At 46.3% G+C, this 22,364-nt stretch overlaps 1 protein-coding gene across 1 annotated transcript in view; it reads right to left on the reverse strand.

Annotated features, from left to right (window-relative positions):
• Window positions 1-2,767: 2,767 nt before the first annotated feature.
• The window catches only part of Oxsr1 (oxidative stress responsive kinase 1), a 32,481-nt gene continuing 12,884 nt past the window's right edge, over window positions 2,768-22,364 (reverse strand). Inside the window, exons 5-18 of the mRNA XM_042667310.1 lie at window positions 21,101-21,156; window positions 19,803-19,912; window positions 18,851-18,952; window positions 16,556-16,689; window positions 13,763-13,811; window positions 12,500-12,565; window positions 12,254-12,376; window positions 11,108-11,143; window positions 9,076-9,225; window positions 7,597-7,661; window positions 7,071-7,123; window positions 6,428-6,496; window positions 4,662-4,726; window positions 2,768-3,914 (exon numbers count right to left, since the gene is read on the reverse strand). Coding sequence (XP_042523244.1) covers window positions 3,840-3,914; window positions 4,662-4,726; window positions 6,428-6,496; window positions 7,071-7,123; window positions 7,597-7,661; window positions 9,076-9,225; window positions 11,108-11,143; window positions 12,254-12,376; window positions 12,500-12,565; window positions 13,763-13,811; window positions 16,556-16,689; window positions 18,851-18,952; window positions 19,803-19,912; window positions 21,101-21,156 — 1,153 coding nt within the window. The 3' untranslated portion in view covers window positions 2,768-3,839. The remainder of the gene's footprint in view (window positions 3,915-4,661; window positions 4,727-6,427; window positions 6,497-7,070; window positions 7,124-7,596; window positions 7,662-9,075; window positions 9,226-11,107; window positions 11,144-12,253; window positions 12,377-12,499; window positions 12,566-13,762; window positions 13,812-16,555; window positions 16,690-18,850; window positions 18,953-19,802; window positions 19,913-21,100; window positions 21,157-22,364) is intronic.

A 22,364-nucleotide genomic window follows, 5' to 3' on the forward strand; every position in this document is an offset into this window, starting at 1 on the left:
ATTCAAAGGCCAGCTCAGGCAGGAAAAAGCCAATGAGCCACCAAAAAGCAGGAAGTGGTACTGTGGATTACACAGTAGAGCACCAGCCTGAGTGAAAAAGCTGGATGAGAATCTGAGATCCTGGGAAATTAGAAGACTCTGCCCAGTAGCTGCTTTTCCGATCTCAGTTGATTTTCGCTCCAGGCTGGTGCTCTACCTACCACTTGAGCCACGCCTCCACTTTTTTTGCTTGTTCCTTGGAGCTAGGAGTGTGGATTTTTTCCAAAGCCTGTGCTGTAGTCCCTAGGATTACAGGCGGGAGCTAGTGGCACTCGGCTTATGTGACTTCAGAGGGTCTAGGCAAGTTAAGACATGCAGTCCCACTGTTCATGCCCAAGGCTCCTGAAACCCCAGCACATATCCACCACCAAAGACAATTTACTCTTTATTGATTAAAAATGAGGAAAACATGCAGTAAAATACAATGTCCAAAAAACAAAACAAGAGAGTAGGGGGTGGGGAAGTGGAGTATTTTACATCTCTGGTCATCTCGTGGTCACCTGGAGGACTCTGCTTGCATGGCTGCGTCATCATTCCAGCCTCCAGACGCGCCAACGCGACCAGCTGGCTCTAGAGCTTGATTCCGAACAGAAGTGAAAAGAACAAAACTAAAAATCCACTCGTCAGGAGGAAAAGAGCGAATGATTCACAAGCGGTATTGGCACATTTCCCCCTTGTCCTTCCTCTGGCCACTGGGAGAGGGGAGTGGGGTTCACCGAGGGCCACCCCCACCAGCCTCAGATGCCTCTCCCCCATACATAAGGGGGGGGAGTAACAAAAAACACTGTGTGGGGCTCGGCGGCTCACGCCTGTAATCCCAGCCACGCAGGGAGGCTGAGGCCTGTGAATGGCAGTTCGAAGCCAAGCCTGGTTAAGAAAAAAAAAATAAAAATCTGAGACTCTCATCTCTAAAAGGATCACTGGAAAAAGCCAGGAGTGGGGCTGTGGCTCAAGTGGTAAAGCACCAACCTTGAGCAAAGCAAAACAAAAAAACACCTGAGGATAGCGCCTAGACCCCAAGTTCAAGCCCCAGGACCAGCACCCCAACAAAGACAGCAAATCAACCATATTCTCTACACAATAAGCCACAAGGCTTGTACTAGAGAGGGCACAACGCCCCCCGTCTCTACCTCCTCTCCACCCTCACCAAGAAAAGGAAAATACAAGTTCTCTCCTTTACTTTGCTCCTTCCTGGCTCTACCAACTTCCCTTCTTTTACTGGTTCTGCTGGGATCTGGGGGCCCGTGGGGAGCCCCACCTGGCTCCCCCGTCTACCTTCTCCATCCTAAATCCACCCCCAATTCCTCAGACACCTCATCCTTCCCCCAACATGCTTCTACGCCCAGAACAAGCATCCAAAATCCATAACTAAATTACAGATTCAGAAGGAATGGCACAAAAAGGTAAGTTGAGTCAGTTATGAGAAAAGCTTTTAGCTTGTTTTTTTTTCAATTACCAATCCTGGAGCCTGAACTCAGGGCCTGGTGTTATCCTTTAGTGGGTTTTTTTTTGGGGGGGGGCTCAAGATTGGTGCTCAGCCCTTTGGGCCCCAGCTCCCACTTCTGGCTTTTGGGGAACGTTTCGCTGGAGATGAAGGAGTCTTATAGACTTTGAACCACAGCCTTCAGATCTCAGCTTCCTGAGTAGCAAGAATTACAGGTGTGAACGACCAGCGGTCTCCCGCTCCAGGTGTTTCAAGAGGAAGTTAGGGTGGATGGCTGGCACAAAAACCATATTAGAAAACAAAACAACAAAAAATCACCCCCAAAACAATCTTGTTTGTTAGATCAACACAGTAAAGGGCTCGAGATTCTGCTGAAGGCAGCTCTCCCCTTTGTGTGGGCTGGCGAGCCCATTTTTAAGGCCAGATAGAGTACCTCATTCATCTATAAAACGAGTAAAATACGGTACGGTTATTAGCAGACTATGAAATCGGGGGGGGGGGGGGGGGGGGACAAAAATCAACCTCGCAAGAATTATTCACGTATTGCATGACGAGTGCTCTTTAAAAACAAAACCACCTAAAGAATAAGTTATATTATTTCTGTAGAAAAAAAAAAAAAATCAAACACTATCTATTCAGGAAACCTAAATGTCAGGGCACATGTGGTTTATTATTATTATTTTTTTCTCTGTCCATCTGGAGTCAGGTTGAGTGAGCTGAGACCCCCCCCCCCACCACCAGAGTCAGTGCGGGAGAGGGTTGATGGCAGGCCTGTAGTCTTGGCCCAATGCGAGTCTCCTTTATTGCTGTAGATAACTCTCAGCCTACACACACACCACTGCCCTGGGGACCGGACGCCGAGCAGATCCATTTCACAGGGTGGCTTTTCTTCATTTTTTTCCCCTTTTGGTGCCCATCCTGGTGGGGAGAGGGGTGGGCTTGAACTCACAGCCCTGAGCGCCGTTCCTTAGCTTTTTTTCCCTCCAAGGCCAAGTCAGTGCTCTACCACTTGAGTCACACCTCTGTTTTTGGCTTTTCGGCAGTCTGCTGGGAGGGTCTCTTGGATTTGTCTGTCTGAGCTGGTTTGGAATTGCCATCCTCCTGTCTCAGCCTCCCCGAAGTAGCTAGGACTACAGGCAGGAGCTACCCGATGGGCCCAACTACATTTTTTTTTAAACCCCTTAAAATTTGAAAAATATTTCCCCAATGATATTATCTTAGGGAGTTTTTGTTTCCTAGTTCAGGAACATTCCCTCTGCGCCATTTACTTTTTTGTTGTTGTTGTTTTTAAGGAGCCATTACTTGATGTTTTGGGCAAGGAAAGAAAAAAAAAACAAACACACAACCAAAAAACCCAACGATGATGATGACGATGAACAAAAACCTGTCCAAGGTTCTACCATGAAGGGTCTAACGGTGGTGAAAGTGTGGGTTCTTGGTGGGAGGTTTTGCGGGAGCTGAAGTTAAGGCCTGGCAGTGCCCCCTTTCCCAGAGGACAGTAGAGGGGGTGCCCGAGAAAACAGCTCCGGCAAAGATGCTGAGAACGACAAGACAGGAGCCATCATAACAACAACAGCCCTCCCCAAACAACCACAACCACCACCACCCTCCCCAAACAACAACGCAAGTTTTTAGGCTGTCTCCAGACAAGAGGTTGTGTTTTTTTATCCCTCCCCCCACCCCCGCCTAAAACAAAGACTGCTAGAATTCACATTAGGTACAAAGCAACAATAATAAAATAAAAATTCAGACACATACACACACACACACACACACACACACACACACACACAACCAAAAGAAAAACCACCACAGATCGAATTCTCTAGGCTCCAGCCAAACAATCAACTTTGCATGGCCACTTCAGTGGGTGAGATCTATTCCCATGGAACCCCTAACATGCCCCCCCCAAATATCCTGGTGAGTGGGGGGGGATTTGGGGCTGGTGGGGACAATCCCACAGGGCTGCCACTGTCTTATACGGGGGGGCCTAGGCTGGAGTAAGGCAAGGATGACTGGAGAGACACCCCTGGCTGGGCCTGGAGACACATGGGGATCAGGGGGTGAGGGTGGGGAGGTGGGAGGAGGGGTGAAGGGAAGGTTTAGTAACAAGAGCCTTTGAGAGGGGAATGCTGGCCACGGGTGGTCTGGCTGTGGTTTTTTTCTTTCTCGGTAGGGCACAAGGGGGGGAAATGTTGGCAGGACTGACAGAAAGATGAGCAACTTGAAAGGTCTCAGCCAGGAGGCTGGTGGCTGGATTCTTTGGCAGTAGTGGATTGAGGCCAAGAGAAGCAAAGACGAGAGATCCCGGCAGGTGGGAATTCAAGGCCGCCTCCGTGCACGGGGGTGCTGGGCTTTAGCTGATGCTGAGCTGGGCGAATCCTATTAGTTTACTATCATCCGGGATGTCTGAGCCTTCCACGCCGGACGCCTGGAGAACCAAACAAAATCACAGGTGAGGATGAATGACGGATGCAGATGACAGGCAAGGTGGCACACTCCCGTCATCCCGGCTGCTCGGGAGGCTGACATCCTGAGGACTGTGGTTCAAATCCAGCCTGGGCAGGAGAGTCCGTGAGACGCTCTATCCAATGAACCACCAGAAAGCCAGAAGCGGGGCTGTGGTTCAAGTAGTGGTAGAACACTAGCCCTGAACATGAAAGCTAAGGGAAAGTATCCAGGTCTTGAGTTCAAGTCCCAAGACTGCTACCAAAACAAACAAACAAAAAAATGGATCAGAGGATTCTAGAAAGAAAGGCAGTGGGCAAAAAGGGCCCTAGGATACAAACAGGAAGCTCATGGCACTCTCCAGAGAAGACAACTGCTGGGTCATACTGCCTCTTGATTTGTGCGTATGTGCACCAGTCCCAAGATTTGAACTCAGGGCCTGAGTGCTATCCTTGAGCTTTTTTGCTCAAGGTCAGTGCTCTACCACTTGAGCCACAGTACCACTAACGGTTTTCTGGTGGTTTACTGGAGATAAGAGTCTCACGGACTTTCTTGCCTGGGCTGACTTCGAACTGTGATCATCAGACCTCAGCCTCCTGAGTAGCTAGGATGACAGGCATAAGGCGCTGGTACCACCGCATTTTGTCTCCTGGAAACACGAAGGCTGATGTGTGGAGTGTGCTCGAGTGTGAAAGGGTAAGATGGCTGAATGGGGGGAGAGGAGGAATACCAGTTTGAAAGTGACAGATCGATTTGATTGAGGTTCTTCGACAATTTTCTGCAAATTAGCTGCCACTGTAATCATACAAACAAAGAAAGCAATGAATGAGAAGCTAAGTAAATTCACTTGCAACATATTTAAAAGCTGAAATGGTGGTGATGAACTGTCTAGAAAGAATCAAAAATGGACACAGACAAGACCCAACCATTGGTTCCCAAATCCAAGAACCACCTAAGTTCATTTACTAGATGTATAATTAAATCCCCCCTTTTTTCCCTTCCTTCCTTCCTTCCTTCCTGTCTACCTACCTTCTTTTCCCTCCCTCCCTCCCAATGTAAGACAGCAACTGCTTTCCCTCACTGGCTCACACGCTTACCAGCTGAGCCACACCTCCACATCTGTGTAAGTAAACCCTAACTCACTGCTTTATCTAGCTAAGTTTGGACAGTGGCTGAGGGAGACACGGTTTGTCTGTGAACGGACCACATGGCCCCAGACTGGGAGCCAAATATGATCTGTGGCCTGCTTTACAATCTCAGGAAAATGACTTAAGATAGTTTTAACTTATTAAAAATAGTTTAATCCAGCTGACTGCGGGTGGCTCGCGCCTGTCATCCCAGCTCCTCAGGTGGCTGAGATCTGGAGGATCGTGGTTGAAAGCTGGCCTGGGAAAGTCCATGAGACTCTTCTCTCCAAAAACCACCAGAAAATCAGAAGTGGCACTGTGGCTCAAGTGGTAGAGTACCAGCCTTGAGCAAAAGAAGCTCAGGGACAGTGCCCAGGCCCTGAGTTCAAGCTCAGGGACCACACCCCCCCCCCCAAAAAAAAAAAATTCAATCTTTACTCCTCTGTATATCACCTATATAGTAACAATAAAAAAAAAGGGAAAAAAATAAGTTTAAAAATGTCATTGGCTACAAAGCCAAATGAGCATGCCCCTAATGCCAGCACTCAGGAGGTGGAGGCGGGACCATGAGCTGGAGGCCCACGAGGGGTATGCAGAGACCTGTCTACCATTTGTCTGTCACAATATTAGGTTGACCTGTGGGAACTCCTGATTTGTCCATCAGTAATACATACTTGTGGCTGCCTGAGCCGTTTCTTTTCCATTGTGCTTTTTAGGGAATGAATCTCTCATGTCTGCTCAGTTCTATGCTCCACTGGACAGGCCAAAATAGACCAGAGGGCCACACTGCTATTGTTTTGTGTCGGTCCTGGCTAGCGCTCTACTACTTGAGCCACAGCTCCAGATTTTTCTTTTTTTGGTGGTTCATTGAAGACAAGAGTCTCACAGTCTTCACTGCCTGGGCTGGCTTTGAATGGTCATCCTCTAGATCTTAGCCTCCTGAGGAGCTGGGATGACAGGCGCGAGCCACTGGCCCTGGTTGCTTATGCTTTATTTCGTTTTTTTTGTTGTTGTTGTTGTTCTGGTCGTGGGGCCTGAACTCTGGGCCTGGGCGCTGTCCCTCAGCTCTTCAGCTCAAGGCTAGGCTCTATCACTTGAGCCACAGTGCCACTTCCGGCTTTTTTCTTTTTGCTTATGTGGTGCTGAGGAATCGAACCGAGAGCCTCAGGCATGCAAAGCAAGCGCTCTACCACTGAGCCACCTTCCCAGCCCTATTTTGTTTTTTTTTTTTTTTTGAAATGAAGAACTATCCTCAGTATCTTTCATCTCGATCAGGCCAAGAACCATTTCAAGACCCATCCCATCTACTCAGTGGAATAAACCTGACTTTCTGGAAAATAAATGCCCGGACAGTGAGGCAGGTAGTTACCAATGACTAGATCCCGTCCGTCCACCAGGCCGGCGGAGATGAGCTCCTGAGAGACACCCTCGGCCGTATCTGCAGGGACAAAGACAGAAGGCCTTCTGTGTCTTGAGTGCACACATCACTGGGACCTCAGAGCCAAGATGGCTTCCATTCACAGAACCAAAGGAGCAGCCAGGGCCACCTTCCTTGAGTGGGAAGTTTCTCGATTAAGGAATCTCACAGGTCTGGCAAGAGGGGCAGAACTGGAATGAACGAGATGGCAAATATCAGCTCAAGGTGGAGATGATCTTTTTTTTGCCATTCCTGGGGTTTGAACTCAAGGCCTGGGTGCTGTCCCAGGGCTCCTTTTTGCTCAAGGCTAGCACTGTACTAACTTAAGCCACAGTGTCACTTCCAGTCTTCTGGTGGTTGATTGGAAATAAGAGTCTCGGGAACTTTCCTACCCAGGTTGGCTTTGAACTTCAATCCTCAGATCTCAGCCTCCTGAGTAGCTGGGATTACAGATGTAAGCCACTGGTACCTGGCTTCAATGTTTGTTTTTTTGAATCATCCTTTAAAAACGAAACATAGCTAAGGACTAAAACTTCAACCTTAAGAAGCAAACTAAAAGGTAGTTTTGTGGTCCAGTCTTTTTTTGACGCCTTACCTCTCCCAGGAGTAAATTCAAATCGAATATCGTTTAGTTCTTTCTTAGAATTCCTGCAAAGGAGAACAAAGCAAACAAAGTGAGAATTTCTGCATGGCCCATCTTCCCTTTTCCACGCCCACTGGAACCCTGTGCCTAGAAAGCTCTCATGGCGCAATAGATGATGACATTTGGCCCAACGCTGTCTCTACAGGATGACGACTCCAGACTCCAGGATTTCCATCCAATTGTACTAAAAGCCTGGGAACTCCGGACCTCCACTGATAACAGAAAAGTCTCATGCGCCGGTGGCTCACACCTGTCATACTGGCTACTCAGGAGGCTGAGATCTGAGGATTGTGGTTTGAAGCCAGCCTGGGCAGGAGAGTCCCTGTGAGATTCTCATCTCCAATGAACCACTCAAAAGCCGGAAGTGGTGCTGTGGTTCAAAGTGGTAGAGCACTAGCCTTAAGCAGAAGAGCCCAGGGTCGGTGCCCAGGCCACCAAGTCCTCAGGAGTCCTGGGAAAGCAGAGAATGGCTACTTACCTTAATCTTAGTACCAGACTAATGGGGATCTTGGTTTCCTGAGGACCCACTCCTGGAGACAGAGCCTACAATGCAAAGTCCACAGTCAGTTCCTGGAAGGCTGAGTATGAAGGAAATTGAGGGCATCTGTCTACCAGCAAATCAACCATGTGCTAGGCATGGTGGCTCATGCCTGTCATCCCAGCTACTGGGAGGCTGAGATCTGAGGATTATGGTTCGACAGTCCGGGCGAGGAAGTCCATGAGACTCTGATCTCCAGTGAACCAGCAAAAAGCCAGACATGGAGCTGTGGCTCAGGTGGCATGTGCTAGCCTTGAGCACAAAAGCTTAAGAGACAGATCCCAGGCCCTGAGTTCCTAGTACCAGCAACAACAACAACAAGAATCAATCACTCGATAACCATTTCTGTCCCTCTGTAGCTCAGTCATTCTGCCACCCAAGACATTGCCTGCTAAGAGGACAGGAGCAGGAATGAAGCCACAAAGCAGCAAAAACTGCTGGGAACTGGAGGTGTGGCTCAGATGGTAGGGCACCTGCCAATGAGCACAAAGGATCAGACCAAAAGCTCCAGTCTGGGTCTCAGATGGGGGGAGCAGGGAGGAATCTGTCAGCCTATGTCAAATGGAGTTAGTATACTAATTCTAACAGCTAAGTGAAATAAACAACCATATTGAGGTTTCCTTCTTTTGAGGCCCTGGTCCCTCTTATTAAGGGTGAAAACCCAAAGCTATATTTCTCACTTTAAAAAAATCAGCCCAAGCTAGACACCAGTGGACCACATCTGTCATCCCAGCTACTCGGGAGACTGAAATCTGAAGACTGTGGTTTGGAGCCAACCTGGACATGAGGTCCAAGAGACTCTTATCTCCAAATGAGAAAAGCCAGAAGTGGATCTGTGGCTCTACATACCAGCCTTGAGTGAAAAAAAACTAAGGAACAGCACAGGCCCTGAATTCAAGCCCAAGAGCGACCAACCTCCACCCAAAAGGAAGTACTAAGAGGGAGTAAATATGATCAACATATCCCTGTATGAAAGGTGCTCATGAAACCTTTTATTATGCACAAGTTAATATATACCTCCACCCTGAAATCTGGCACTGTAGCACAGGGCAATAAACTGGGTAGGATCTATACCAGCTCTCCCCCCCAAAAAATTCTACTCAACTGAAGGTTCCAGGTCTTCTTTATTTTGTGATGGCCCCAGGGCTTGCACTGAGGGGTTGGCTGCTATCCCGTAGCTATTTTGTTTAAGCCTAGTCCTCTACTCTTTGAGCCATATCTCTGCTTCTGGCTTTTTGGTGGTTCATGGGAGAGAAAAATTCTCATGGACTTCCTGGCCTGGGCTGGCTTTGAACTTTGGTCCTCAGCTCTCCACCTCCTGAGTGGCTAGGATGACAGGCGTGAGCCACAGGCACCCAGCTGAAGATGGAATTTCTAACTTGTTTCAGGGACGTGGCGATGATGGCACATGCACCGTACCTGGGCCGGCCGGGCTGGCTCTGCGGGGGGAGGGATGGAGACATGGGGCGGCGGCGGTGGAGGCATCTGTCCAGCTGGCTGAGGTAGATGAACAGAGATCTGTTCAGGAACTTGGAGCAGAGTACCCATGGCATCGGCTGACGGGAAGAGCTGCAAGAAAGCCACACAGGAACAACCTTGCCTGAGGGGAAAAGGGAGACAGCAACTGGCAGCCTCCTGGGGGACATTTGCTCCATGATCCTGGTTCTGGGGGACTTGAACTCAGGACCAGGGGAGGAAGCGGGGAGAAGGCAGAATGGCAGTCATCATGTTCAGTGTAGATGCTATTAAATTAGGAAAACCCAGAGGATGGGTGGGGTTGGGATGCAAGGGGGTGGGGGGAAGGAGGGTGATCAAAGGGGTGACATTGTTCAAGCTGCATTGGTCTCATAAACTGACATGCTCAAGATAAGGTACATGTTTTAAAATGGCAACAAACTAGCTGTCAGTGGCTCACACCTATCATCCTAGCAACTTGAGGCTGGGATCTGAACATGGGGATTCGAGGCAGCTAGAACAGAGTAAGTCCCTGAAAGACTCTTATCTCCAATGAATCACTCAAAATCCACAAGTGGTGCTGTGTCTCAAGTGGGAGAGCGGTGTAGCTTGAGCACAAAGAGGATCAGGGACAATGCCTAGGCCCTGGGTTCAAGCCCCACAACCAGCAAAATAAACATTTAAAAAAAATAAAAGGTGGGCTGGGAAGATGGCTCAGTGGTTGATTGCTTGCCTTGCACCACATACACAGGAAAAGCCAGAAGTGGCGCTGTGGCTCAAGTGATAGAGCACCAGCACCAGCCTGGAGCTGAAGAGCTGAGGGACAGCACCCAGGCCCAGAGTTCAAGCCTCACGACTGACCGAAAAGAGAGAAAAAGAGGGTGGGGGGAGGGAAAGGTGTCAGTGAATAGGGACAAATTCCTGGCAAGAATGATGAAAACTGACTACTTCCTCACACTAAGCAGCCCAACTGAAGAAAGTAAATCATAGAACTAGAGGTGTGGCTCAGGTGGTAGTGTGCCAGCCAACCAGCCCCAGTGCCAGATAGGGAGTTTTGAGTACCGGTCTTGGACAAGAAAACAAACACAAAACAAAAGATCCAAAAAAAGCAAGTCATAAACTCAAGCAAGCAAGGAGAGGCCTTCTGAGCCTTTAGCCCAATTTAAAAATCAGTTGTACAAAGTCTCAGTCTTATTCAGACACATACAGAGAAAAGTATATTAACTCCTCATCCCCAACCTTTTGTTTTGTCTGTCGTGGGGCTTGAACTCTGGGCTTGGGCACTGTCCCAGAGCTCTTCAGCTCAAGACGAGCACTCTACCTTTTCAGCCACAGCACCACTCACTACCTGTTTTCTGTGGTTTTTTGGAGATAAAAGTCTCATAGACTTTCCTGCCCAGGTTGGCTTTGAACCCCAATCCTCAGATCTCAGCCTCCTGAGTAGTCAGGATTACAGGCGTGAGCCACCAGTGCCAGGCACATACATATACTTTTATATTTCATTCATTTGTATTTTGATATAAGATGTGTTTATTATATTGTATGTAACTACATATTATGTAATACACATATACATTTTAAACGTGTAAAACATTATATGCATAAAGTACATATTATATACTATATATATATTTATATATGTTAAGTATATGTAAAAAAAACATACACATACATATATACAGATATATGTGTATACATATATTTTTTGTCAGTCATGGGGCTTGAACTCTGGGCCTGGGCACTGTCCCTCAGCTCTTCAGTTCAAGGCCAGCACTCTACCACTTGAGCTACAGTACCACTTCCGGTTTTCTGGTGGTTTATTGGAGACAAGAGTTTCATGGTCTTTCCTGCCCTGGCTCGCTTTGAACCATTATTCTCAGATCTCAGCCTCCTGAGTAGGTAGGATTATAGGCGTGAGCCACCGGCACCTAGCTGTAAAAAATATTTTTTAAAGCATGTATGTTTTAACCAGTATCCAACAACCGCAATCACTTACCTCAGAATTGGACAATGATTCTTTCACTCGAGGAGACTAGAAGAAAACAAATAGAAAAGGATATGTGTTCATAACTGGGAACTTGGGCCACTGAGGACCAGCTTGGAGGAATGGCAGGTGATAGTAATTTAGATCTACTTCAATCTCATGCATAAAGTAACTCCGACATGACTCTGGGGAAAAGTTTTCTGCACAGTAAAACTGAGATCCCCGTGGTGGTTTATACCACCAATAGTTTTCTTTGAGAGTGATGAGAAAGCCCTGGATAGAAAGGGAGGGGAACTCTCTATGGGTGGGGACCAGGCGCCAAGGAGGAGCGTTGAGGCATGCTCCTGCATTCCCTCCCTGGGCCCGTGCTGACGGGCGGAGAGCCCGAGCATGCACAATCCCAGCTCTGCTCACTAGGTGAGACATCCCCGAGATGTTCTGAGTGGGAGCTACTGCCGATCCTCTGACAGTGTTTGTCCATGGAGCCTGTGATGAGCACATCCATGGACTTGTCAGAGTTAAATGTCAGTTGAAAAAAAAAAGGCCAATCACCCAGCACATCCTCAAAGCACAGTCCTTCTGAGGATGGACTTTAATGGAGAAAAGTCCTGAGACAATAATTGAAGAACAAGCCGGGCACTGGTGCCTCACGCCTATCATCCCAGCTACCCAGACAGCTGAGGATCACAGTTCAAAGCCAGCCCAGGCAGCAAAGTCCATGAGACTCTGATCTGCAATGAACTTCCAGAAAACCAGCAGTGGAGCTGGGGCTTGAACTCAGTGCCTGGGCAATGTCCTGAGCTCTTCTGCTCAAGGCTGGTACTCTACCACTTTAAGCCACAGCGCCACTTCTGGTTTTCTGGTGGCTCATCATTGGAGATAAGAGTCTCATGGACTTTCCTGCCTGGGCTGGCCATGACCCTCGACCCTTGAATTTCAGCTTCCTGAGTAGCTGGGATGATAGGTGTGAGCCACCGGTGCCTAGTTTTGTATACACTAAACAGCACTACATTTAAAAAGAGGTCCCAGTCTTGTCTGGCATGCAAAGGAAACTGAGGTTCTGCCATGTACACCCTGGTTTTCTTCATGCTGGAGGAGGGTCAGCTGTGAAGAGGCATAGGAAGTTCCAGCCAGAGCCACCAAGTGAACACAACTTACCCTGAGTTGTGAGATGGCCGCCTTCCCCTCCTCGCTTTCTTCGTCAAACTCATCATCACTCCATTCCCAGCCCCCATCCTCTGTCTTATGGAGGCGGCCGCTGGAGCCTGGCACCCGACGAACCTGCCCAGCACAGAGAAAATGCCAAGAGAGCTCAGACACAGCGCCCAGGCCCTGAGTTCAAGCCCCACCACCACAAAACAAAAATAGAAAACTGAGTTAACCCTAGCCACCCTCTCCCATTACCTTTTTAGATCTTTCAGAAATGGTAGGTGCTCTCTGAAGTATTTTTTCTTGAAGAAATTCTTTGTTCTGGAGGGGGGGAAAAATCAGTATTTTATTCACATAAGACATTTGTACTGAACCAAACTAAAAATCCCCATAGAATATTCCTGACAAGTGTTTATGAAGAGAACAGGGAAAAATTCCATTCTATTACCCAGAGCCCTTTTGTACATTACTGCCAAGATTTGGGGTTTTTTTTGTTGGCCATGGGACTTGAACTTAGGGCCTAGGTGTACTCCCTGAAGGTTTTTTTTTTTTGGTGGGGGGGAGGGGTAGGTCCAGTCGTGGGGCCTGAACTCTGGGCCTGGGCGCTGTCCCTCAGCTCTTCAGCTCAAGGCTAGCACACTACCACTTGAGCCATAGCACCACTTCCGGCTTTTTTTCTTTTTGCTTATGTGGTGCTGAGGAATCATACCCAGGGCCTCATGCATGCAAAGCAAGTGCTCTACCACTAAGCCACCTTCCCAGCCCCCTCCCTGAAGGTTTTTGCTCAAAGCTACCACTTTGAGCCAAAGCACCACTTCTGGTTTTCTGGTGGTTCATTGGAGATAATAGTCTCATGGGTCTTTGCTGCCTGGCTAGTTTTGAACTGTGAATCTTAGATCTCAGTCTCTGATTAGCTTGGATTACAAGTGTGAGCCACTAGTTCCTGGCTGATCATTCTCATAATGGCAAAAATAATCATTATTCCTGAGATATATTTAACTTTAATGAACTTACACAAAACAAAGCTACTAAATTCCAAAGCAACTATATTAATTGCCAAAGATGATATACATAATGCCCTCAGCCATTATTTTATCTCCCATCACTCTTCCAAACATAATTATCTTAAGAAAGGCAACACATTGGGTGTAGGTAGGTGGTGACTCACGCCTATAATACTAGCTACTCAGGAGGCCGAGATCTGATGATTCAAGTTCAAATCCAGCTCGGGCAGTTAAATCTAGAAGACTCTTAACCAGCAAAAGGCTGGAAATGAAGCTGTCACTCATGTGGTAGAGTGTTACCCTTGAGTAACAGATACTCAGAGACAGTGCCAAGACTCTGAGTTTAAGTCCCAATACAGGCACGCATGTATGTGCACGCACGTGCGCGCACGCACACACACACACACACACACACACAACCCAAACAAGAAAATGGTCAATCATGAGCAGTGGACATACATGAATGCTTAAAAAACATCCTAAAACAAGTATAATCGAAGCTAAAATGTCTTACCTTGGCTTTCTGGAAAAATTTGTGCCTTAACAGTTCTGCTGCTGTGGGTCTAAAAATCAGAAAAGAAAGTTTGTACAGTTAATTCAAGCATCACGTGAGCTTCCGTCTTCACAGAAAGGGAAGATGATATCTGGAGCGGCAAAATAAATATACGCCACTTTCTTTCACCTGTTGAAATACAGAAGATAAGGTCATCTTCGTGCAGGACAGTAAATAGAATAAGAAACCCAAATGGGTATGTTCAAATAATTATAGATGCCTTGAAAAAAGAATGAGTCAAATGATGACTCAGAAAGAGTGATTTCTTAAGGGCTTACAGAGTACGTGCTACTTATTATTATTTACAAGAGGTTAGAGAGTCCAGCCCCAGTCGCTCACGCCTGGAATCCTAGCTACTCAAGAGGATGAGATCTGAGGATCTCAGTTCAAAGCCAGCCCAGGAAGGGAAGTCCGTGAGACTCTTATCTCCAATAAACCACTAGCAAACCCGAAGTGGCACTGTGGCTTAAGTGGCAGAATGCTAGCCTTGAGCTGAAGAGCTGAGGGACAGCACCCAGGCCCAGAGTTCAAGCCTCAGGACCAACAAAAAAAGAAAAAAAAAAATTAAATATAGTAAGTACATATTGTACTATATTAGTATTGACAGATAATACTAGTATTAATATATTAGCATTAATGTATTTGTGTCGATTATATAATGTAAATATTTATATAACAAATTTACATGACTATATATAATTTACATATATTTATGTACGCTTATATAGAAATCATGTTAACGTTTCATATGTAATTTAGTTAATTTGTGAATGTATATAGTCTTATACACTATATGTAATTTATACTTATGAAATTCCATCTAGTAAGTTATTGGGATAAAGGTTGTCCCCGAGCCCAGTAGTTCCTGGACTGGTTTGTGCTTTTGTTTTTTCTGCTCTGGTTTATGGCTTCCTCCTATTTGTGGTATGCAAGGATCTTTAAAACTGGGTTATTTTTGTTTTTGTTCCTGACAATTTTTAGGTTATTTCCAGCTAGAGGATGTGTTCTTTTTCCTGAGTTAAACTAGAAGCACAAGTGTTCCCTAGCTTTTTTTTTTTCCTTTGTTATTTACTCAGAAAAAACTTTTTTTTTTTTTTTGGTCAGTAATGGGGCTTGAACTCTGGGCCTGGGGTGCTGTCCAGCTCAAGGCAAGCGCTCTACCATTTCAGCCACAGCACCACTTCCAGTTTTCTAGTGGTTCATTGTAGATAAGAGTCTCATGGGGACTTTTCTGCCTGGGCTGGCTTTGAACCTCAATCCTCAGATCTCAGCCTCCTGAGTGGCTAGGACTAGAGATGTGAGCCACCAGCACCCAGCAAAAATGTTTCTTTCTAAACACATACATAGAAACTTTGCTGCCTGAGTCTCTTACCCTTTCCAATATTCCTAACAGTAAATTCTGAAGCCCCATTACATATACCAGAAACATGATCAAAGTTGTCAAAGGCTTTGACTTTTTTTTTTAAGAGAAAACAGAATTAAATCATTTTTAGTGCTAAAAAACTTGTGGGGTGCTGGTGGCTCACACTTGTAATCCTAGCTACTCAGAAGGATGAGATATGGAGGATTGCATTCAAAACCAGCCTGGGCAGGAAAAGTCTTGTGAGACTCTTCAATGAACCACCAAAAAACCAGAAGTAGAGCTGTGGCTCAAGTGGTAGAGAGCCAGCCTTGAGTGAAAAAGCTCTGGGACAGCACCATGCCTAACAAAAAAGAAAAGAAAAACTTGGTAGATTATATGGCTGTCCCTGAAGAACGGGTTCCAGGGCCCCTGTCAATACCAAAACCTGCAGATGTTGCCTAGTCTCTTAAAGGAAACAGTTCCGTGGGCATCTCACACAACCTCCAGAGGCTTGAGATGACCTGAACATCATCATGCATTTGTCATGAGCTTTGCTATACTGGAAGCTCTACATAAATAGCTGTTGCACTGCATTATTCAGGGAATAGTAACAGGAATAAAAACAAGTCAATGCCTAAAGCTGGGAGCTGGAGGCTCAAGCCTCTCATCCTAGCTACTCAGGAGGCGGAGATAGGAGGATGGTGGCTTGAAGCTTGCCCAGGCAGAAAAGTACATGGGACTCTTTATTTTCAATAAACTGCAAAAAAAAAAAAAAAAAGAGCCAAAAGTAGAGCTGTGGTTCAAGTGGTAGAGTGCTAGCCTTGAGCAAAAGCAGTTCAGAGACAGTACCCAGGCCCTGAGTTCAAGCCCCAGGACTGGCACAAAAATCAAACAAATAGCATCTACTCATAACTCAAAGATGAAACACCCCAAACAGTCTACAATGATGCATAATACAGACATAATGGCATAATACAGACATACACATTTACTTTTATTATTTGTGCTGGTGCTGGGGGTTTGAACTCAAGGCTTGGGCACTGTCCCTTAGCTTTTTTGCTCAAGGCTGTTGCTCTCCCATTTGAGCCACAGCTATAGCTCTGGCTTTTAATTTGGTGGTTAATTAGAGATTAAAACAACAAAAACCTCATGAACTTTTCTGCCTAGGCCAGCTTCAAATTGCGATCGATTCTCAGATCGCAGCCTGAGTAGCTAGGATGACAGCAGCACCCAGTTTTGTTTATGTATCTCCTTCAATGAATATCTTATTTTTTATCTTTCTTGAAGTTTACAAGTCAATACTTGTGAAAGTGTACAAATAATTCTCTGTTTATATATGTATGATCTTAGACATCCCATATTCATTTCCATACTTGTTGGAGAGAAAAGTCAAATACTTCTTAAGAGTTTACCTTTTCTCTGGATCCTTTTGAAGGCACAAGGAAATCATTTTCCTAAATGATTTGCCATATTTTTTCAACATTTCTTTATCTTGAACACCAGTCTCCAAAGAAGGAGGGTCGTTCTGTAGTGTCAGCATTAAGACCTGTAAAGATTTTCAAGAAAGATAAGGACACAAGGTTTTGCTAACTGCTGTGGTTCAAGATTTTCATCAGGAACTAGGACTATGGCCTAGTGGTAGAGGGTTTGCCTAGCATGCATGAAGCCCTGGGTTCCATTCCTCAGTACCACATACACAGAAAAAGCTGGAAGTAGCACTATGGCTCAAGTGGTAGAGTACTAGCCTTGCGTGAAAAAAAATGAAGGGACAGAGCCCAGGCCCTGAGTTCACACCCTGGCAATGGCATTTTAAAAACACGAAAATAGCCGAGCACCGATGGCTCATGTCTGTCATCCTAGCTACTCAGGAGGCTGACATCTGAGGATCGCAGTTCAAAACCAACCCTGAGAGAAAAGGCTATGAGACTCTTATCTCCAATAAACCATTCAGAAAATAGGAAGTGGCGCTGTGGCTCAAGTTGTAAAGCACCAGCCTTGAGCTGAAGAGCTGAGGGAAAGTGCTCAGGCCCAGAGTTCAAGTCCCATGACCAACAACAACAAAAAAAATAAAACCCCAAAATAGTAAGTTCACATCTAGACTCATTGTTTTGAACCTAAGTTCTTCGGATGAGTTGCATGTTAGTGGAAGAGCTAAAGATGGTTGGCCCTCCAGGGGTCTCAGCCATAGGGATTCCTGTTTTAATATTACAAAATCCTTTAGTTCAAATCTGAACTTCTTCATGTATATTAGTCTACTGTCAAACTATCCTCAAATCCATAAAGAAGCCAGTGGCTGGTGGCTCATGCTGTCACCCTAGAACTCAGAAGGCTGAGATTGGAGAATCCCAGTTTGAAACCAGCCCAGACAGGAAAGTCCATGAGACTCTTATCTCCAAACAACCACCAGAAAACCGGAAGTGGTGCTGTGGCTCAAGTGGTATGAGCAAAAGAGCTTAGGTACAGTGCCCAGGCCTTGAACATAAGCCCCATGATCAAGAACAACAAAACAAAACATGAATATAACAGCAAAGTAAGTTGGTAGCCTTGCTACCTTTACCTATTTCACCCTGTTTTTCCTTCACTTCCTTTTTTTTTTTTTTTGGGTCCGGTCGTGGGGCCTGAACTCTGGGCCTGGGCGCTGTCCCTCAGCTCTTCAGCTCAAGGCTAGCACTCTACCACTTGAGCCACAGCACCACTTCCGGCTTTTTTCTTTTTGCTTATGTGGTGCTGAGGAATCGAACCCAGGGCCTCATGCATGCAAGGCAAGCGCTCTACCTCTGAGCCACCTTCCCAGCCCCTTTCCTTCACTTCTTGTAATGTGGCTTGTTCGTTGTTTGATGCTGGTATTGGGACTTGAACTTACAGCTACCTGCTTTCTCTTGGCTTTCTTTCACTTTTGGGTTTTTGTGTGTTTTTTTTTTTTTGGCCAGTCCTGGGGCTTGAATTCAGGGCCTGGGTGCTGTCCCTGAGCTTCTTTTCCTCAAGGCTAGCACTCTTACCACTTGAGACATAGCACCACTTCCAGTCTTTTCTATGTATGTGGAATCGAACCCAGGACTTCATGCATGCTAGGCACTTTACCACTAAGCCACAATCCCAGGCCCCTGCCTCCCTGGCCCCCCTCCCACCCTTTTTTGCTGATACTGGGGAATAACTTTTTTTTCTAGTTAACTAGAGATCAGCATCTCATGGAAGTTACTGCCTGGCCTGGCATCAATCTGTGATCCTCAGATCTCAGCCTCCTGAATATCTAGGATGAAAGGCATAAGCTACCAGCACCCAGCCTAAGTTTGTTTTTTAAATATACAGTGAGAGGGTTCTTTTCTTCTTCTTCTTGTGCCAGTCCTAGGCCTTAAACTTAGGGCATGGATGCTGTCCCTGAACTTTTTTTTTTTTGAACAAGGCTAGTACTCTCTGAACCACAGTTCTACTTCTAGCTGTTTGGACAGTTAATTGGAGGTAAGAGTCTCATGGACTTTCTTGCCTAACCTGGCTTCGAACTGTTGTCAGATCTCAGCCTCCTGAGTAGCTAGGATGACAGGCATGAGCCACCAGAGCCTAGCTCATAAATAGGTATTAATGTTTGAAATTACGTTTATAAATTTACACACACACAGATAAAATGGGGTAAAGAGAGGATACTATGGGTAAGATAAGACAAATGAAAACAGCCTGAGCTCAGGCCGAAGCTTGAAGGCAGGCCTTACCTTCATTGGTGGGTATTTATGGTACGGAGCTGCTCCCGTGGCTAGTTCAATGGCCGTGATTCCAAAACTCCATATATCAGCTTTGAAATCATAACCTCGAACCTGCAAAGAACCCAGACATGCGCATGATTCCTTTAACAAGGCTAAAGGCACTTTTAAAAGGCAGTGTTAAGGGTTGAGACGGTAAGCCAGCCCAGGCAGGAAAGTCTGTAAGACGCTTATGTCTAATGAACCACTAAAAAGCTGGTGGTGGATCTGTGGCACTAGTTTTGAGCGCTAGTTTTGAGCAGAAGAGGTCAGGGACAGCACCCAGGCCCCCAAATTAACACCCCAGGACTGGCAAAAACAAAACAAAACAAAAAAAGAGTAACTAAAGGTTCAACCAAGGGACAGATAAATACATACAGCAAATGCGACTAAAGAGTTTTCAGGTTCACAACAAAAAAGAACTTCAACAGTTTAAAAAAATACAAAAACGGGGGTGGGGGGGGGGAGGGGGGGGCTAGGAAGGTGGCTCAGTGGTAGAGCGCTTGCCTTGCATGCCTGAGGCCCTGGGTTCGATTCCTCAGCACCACATAAGCAAAAAGAAAAAAGCCGGAAGTGGTGCTGTGGCTCAAGTGGTAGAGTGCTAGCCTTGAGCTGAAGAGCTGAGGGACAGCGCCCAGGCCCAGAGTTCAGGCCCCACGACCGGACCCAAAAAAAAAACAAAAAAACAAAAAATACAAAAACGGGGCTGGGAAGGTGGCTCAGTGGTAGAGCGCTTGCCTTGCATGCACGAGACCCTGGGTTTGATTTCTCAGCACCATATAAGCAGAGAAAAGCCGGAAGAGGCGCTGTGGCTTAAGTGGTAGAGCTAATCTTGAGCAGAAGATCTGAGGAACAGCGCCCAGGCCCAGAGTTCAGGCCCCATGACCCACAAAAAATCAAAACACTTTTTTTTAGATCACAGTACCTGCTCCATCACTTCCGGAGCCATCCAGCAGGGCGTGCCGACAAAGGTCTTTCTAACTTTATTCCGCGTAATATCACCTCCAGTGGCTAAGAAAGCACTAACCCCAAAGTCTAGAATCGAATACAACAGCATGCTATTTATTATAGGTTTTTAAAATTGTTACTATAAAGGTGATGAATTTGATGGCGAGTGGGCAGGGCTCCTGTACTGGGGAGCCTGGCTGTCAGATACAGGTCTTTTGGGAAGTGACTGGCACTGATTTAATCCATGCATTCGTCTCGTGATGGATTTATCCACCATACCATGAAAGCCTGTCCTTGCCACTATAATGTTCTACCCTAATTCAGGCCCAAAGCAAATGGTCCAGCCACTGTGGGCCGGGCGGGTCGGGGTGAAAGAGAAGACCTCTGAAAGTAGGAGTCCAAATAATTTTTCCTCAGGTATGTTATCATAGTCAAGGAGCATTAGGCTGAGACAATATGAAAATGACAGTATTGAAACAGACAAGGTGCTAATAAATAAGGTAAGCATCTGGGTGCTGGTGGCTCATGCCTGTCATGCTATTGAAAAGACTGAGATCTGAGAATCACAGCAGCAACCAGTGCCTGTCTTTTTTTTTTTTTTTTTTTGTCAGACGTGGGGCTTAAACTCTGGGCCTGGGCACTGTCCCTACACTCTTCAGCTCAAGGCGAGTGCTCTACCGCTTGAGCCATAGCGCCATTTCCGGTTTTCTAGTGGTTTATTGGAGATATGAGTCTCATGGATGTTCCTGCCCGGGATGGCTTTGAACTGTGATCCTCAGATCTCAGCCTCCTGAGTAGCTAGGATTACAGGCGTGAACCACTGGCGCCCGGCTTCAGTGCCTGTCTTGAGTTTATTTATCCTGAAGGAAATACTTCCTTGTTACTACTATGTAAAACAAGTCTGTAGAAGACAAATCGAAACAAGAAAAAAAAAAAACTAAGGTTAGGCAACCAGTGGCTCACACCTGTAATCTTAGCTACTCAAGAGGCTGAGATCTGAGGACTGCAGTTCAAAGCCAGCCTGGGCAGGAAAAGTCCATGAAAGTCTTATCTCCTGTGAACCAAGCACAAAGCAGGAAGTAGTGCTGTGGCAAGTGATAGAGCACCAGCCTTGCATGAAAAAGCTGAGGGACTGTGCTCAGGCCCTGAGTTCAAGCCAAGGAACAGGAACCAAAAAGAAGCCCACATCTTCCTGGTTCTGGACGGTCCTAAATTGGTACCCCACTGGGGAAGTAGTACTGCTTATTGAACCAGAATAAAAAGAAATAGTATTACCTGCGATCTGTACTGAGCCATCTTCTCCCAGAAGAATATTCCCAGCCTTCACATCTCTTTAAGTCACACACACACAAACACACACAAAAAAGAAACAAAACAGTTACATATCAAAAAGCATCTACTCTTTAGTGTAACATACTTTACACACTGGTTAATTATTTATTATTGGTTGTGGGGTTTGAACTCAAGGTCTGGGTGCTGTCCCTGAGCCCTTTGCTCAAAGAAGGAGACCTCTCAGGAGGCTGAAATCTAAGGATCATGGTTCAAAACCAGCCTGGATAGGAAAGTCCTCAGGCTGCACAGGAAAGTCCATGAGATTTCAGGGTTGTTTTTTTTTGTCAGTCATGGGGCCTGAACTCTTGAGTCTGGATGCTATCCCTCAGCTCCAGCTCAAGGTTAATGCTCTACCACTTGAGTCACAGCATCATTTCCGGAATTTCTGTTTATGTGGTGCTGAGGAATCGAACTCAGAGCCTCATGCATACAAGGCAAGCACTCTACCACTGAGCCACCTTCCCAGACCCCTCCATCAGAGTCTTGTCTCCAACAAACCAACAGAAAACCTGAGGTGCCCTATGGCTCAAAGTGGTAGAGTGGGGCTGGGAAGTTGGCTCAGTGGTAGAGCGCTTGCCTTGCATGCCTGAGGCCCTGAGTTCGATTCCTCAGCACCACATAAGCAAAGAGCAAAAAAAGCTGGAAGTGGCGCTGTGGCTCAAGTGGTAGAGCGCTAGCCTTGAGCTGAAGAGCTGAGGGACAGCACTCAGACCCAGAGTTCAGGCCCCACGACCAGACCCAAAAACAAAGTGGTAGAGTGCTAGTCTCGAACACAAGAGCTCAGGGACAGGGCCCTGAGTTCAAGTCCCACCATCGATCAAAAGAAATGTGTATCTCTGTGTCACACAGAAGACCAAGACACTCAGCACCCTAGCAGTTAAATTCTCCATCTTTCTTACATGGTCACACAATGATTATCACTGCTTAGTGTTGTTTTCACATATTAATGTCAGCCCAAAGTGTCACATTTCTCCTAAAATGAAAAAGCATAAACACACTTGGCTTTCTCAAAAATATACAACAGACGTTTCTACCTCGTGGGCTGGGATTGTGGCTTAGTGGCAGAGTGCTTGCCTGGCATGGCGGCCCTGGGTTCAACTCCTTGGTACCACAGATACCAAAAAAAAAAAAAATCCTTAATTTTTTTTTTTTTTTGGGGGTGGGGGGTGGAGGATCAGTGGTGGGACTTGAACTCTGGGCCTGGGCC

Source organism: Dipodomys spectabilis, unplaced genomic scaffold (genome assembly GCF_019054845.1).
Source record: "Dipodomys spectabilis isolate Male_0828 unplaced genomic scaffold, ASM1905484v1 ptg000388l, whole genome shotgun sequence".
NCBI classification, from domain to species: Eukaryota; Metazoa; Chordata; class Mammalia; order Rodentia; family Heteromyidae; genus Dipodomys; species Dipodomys spectabilis.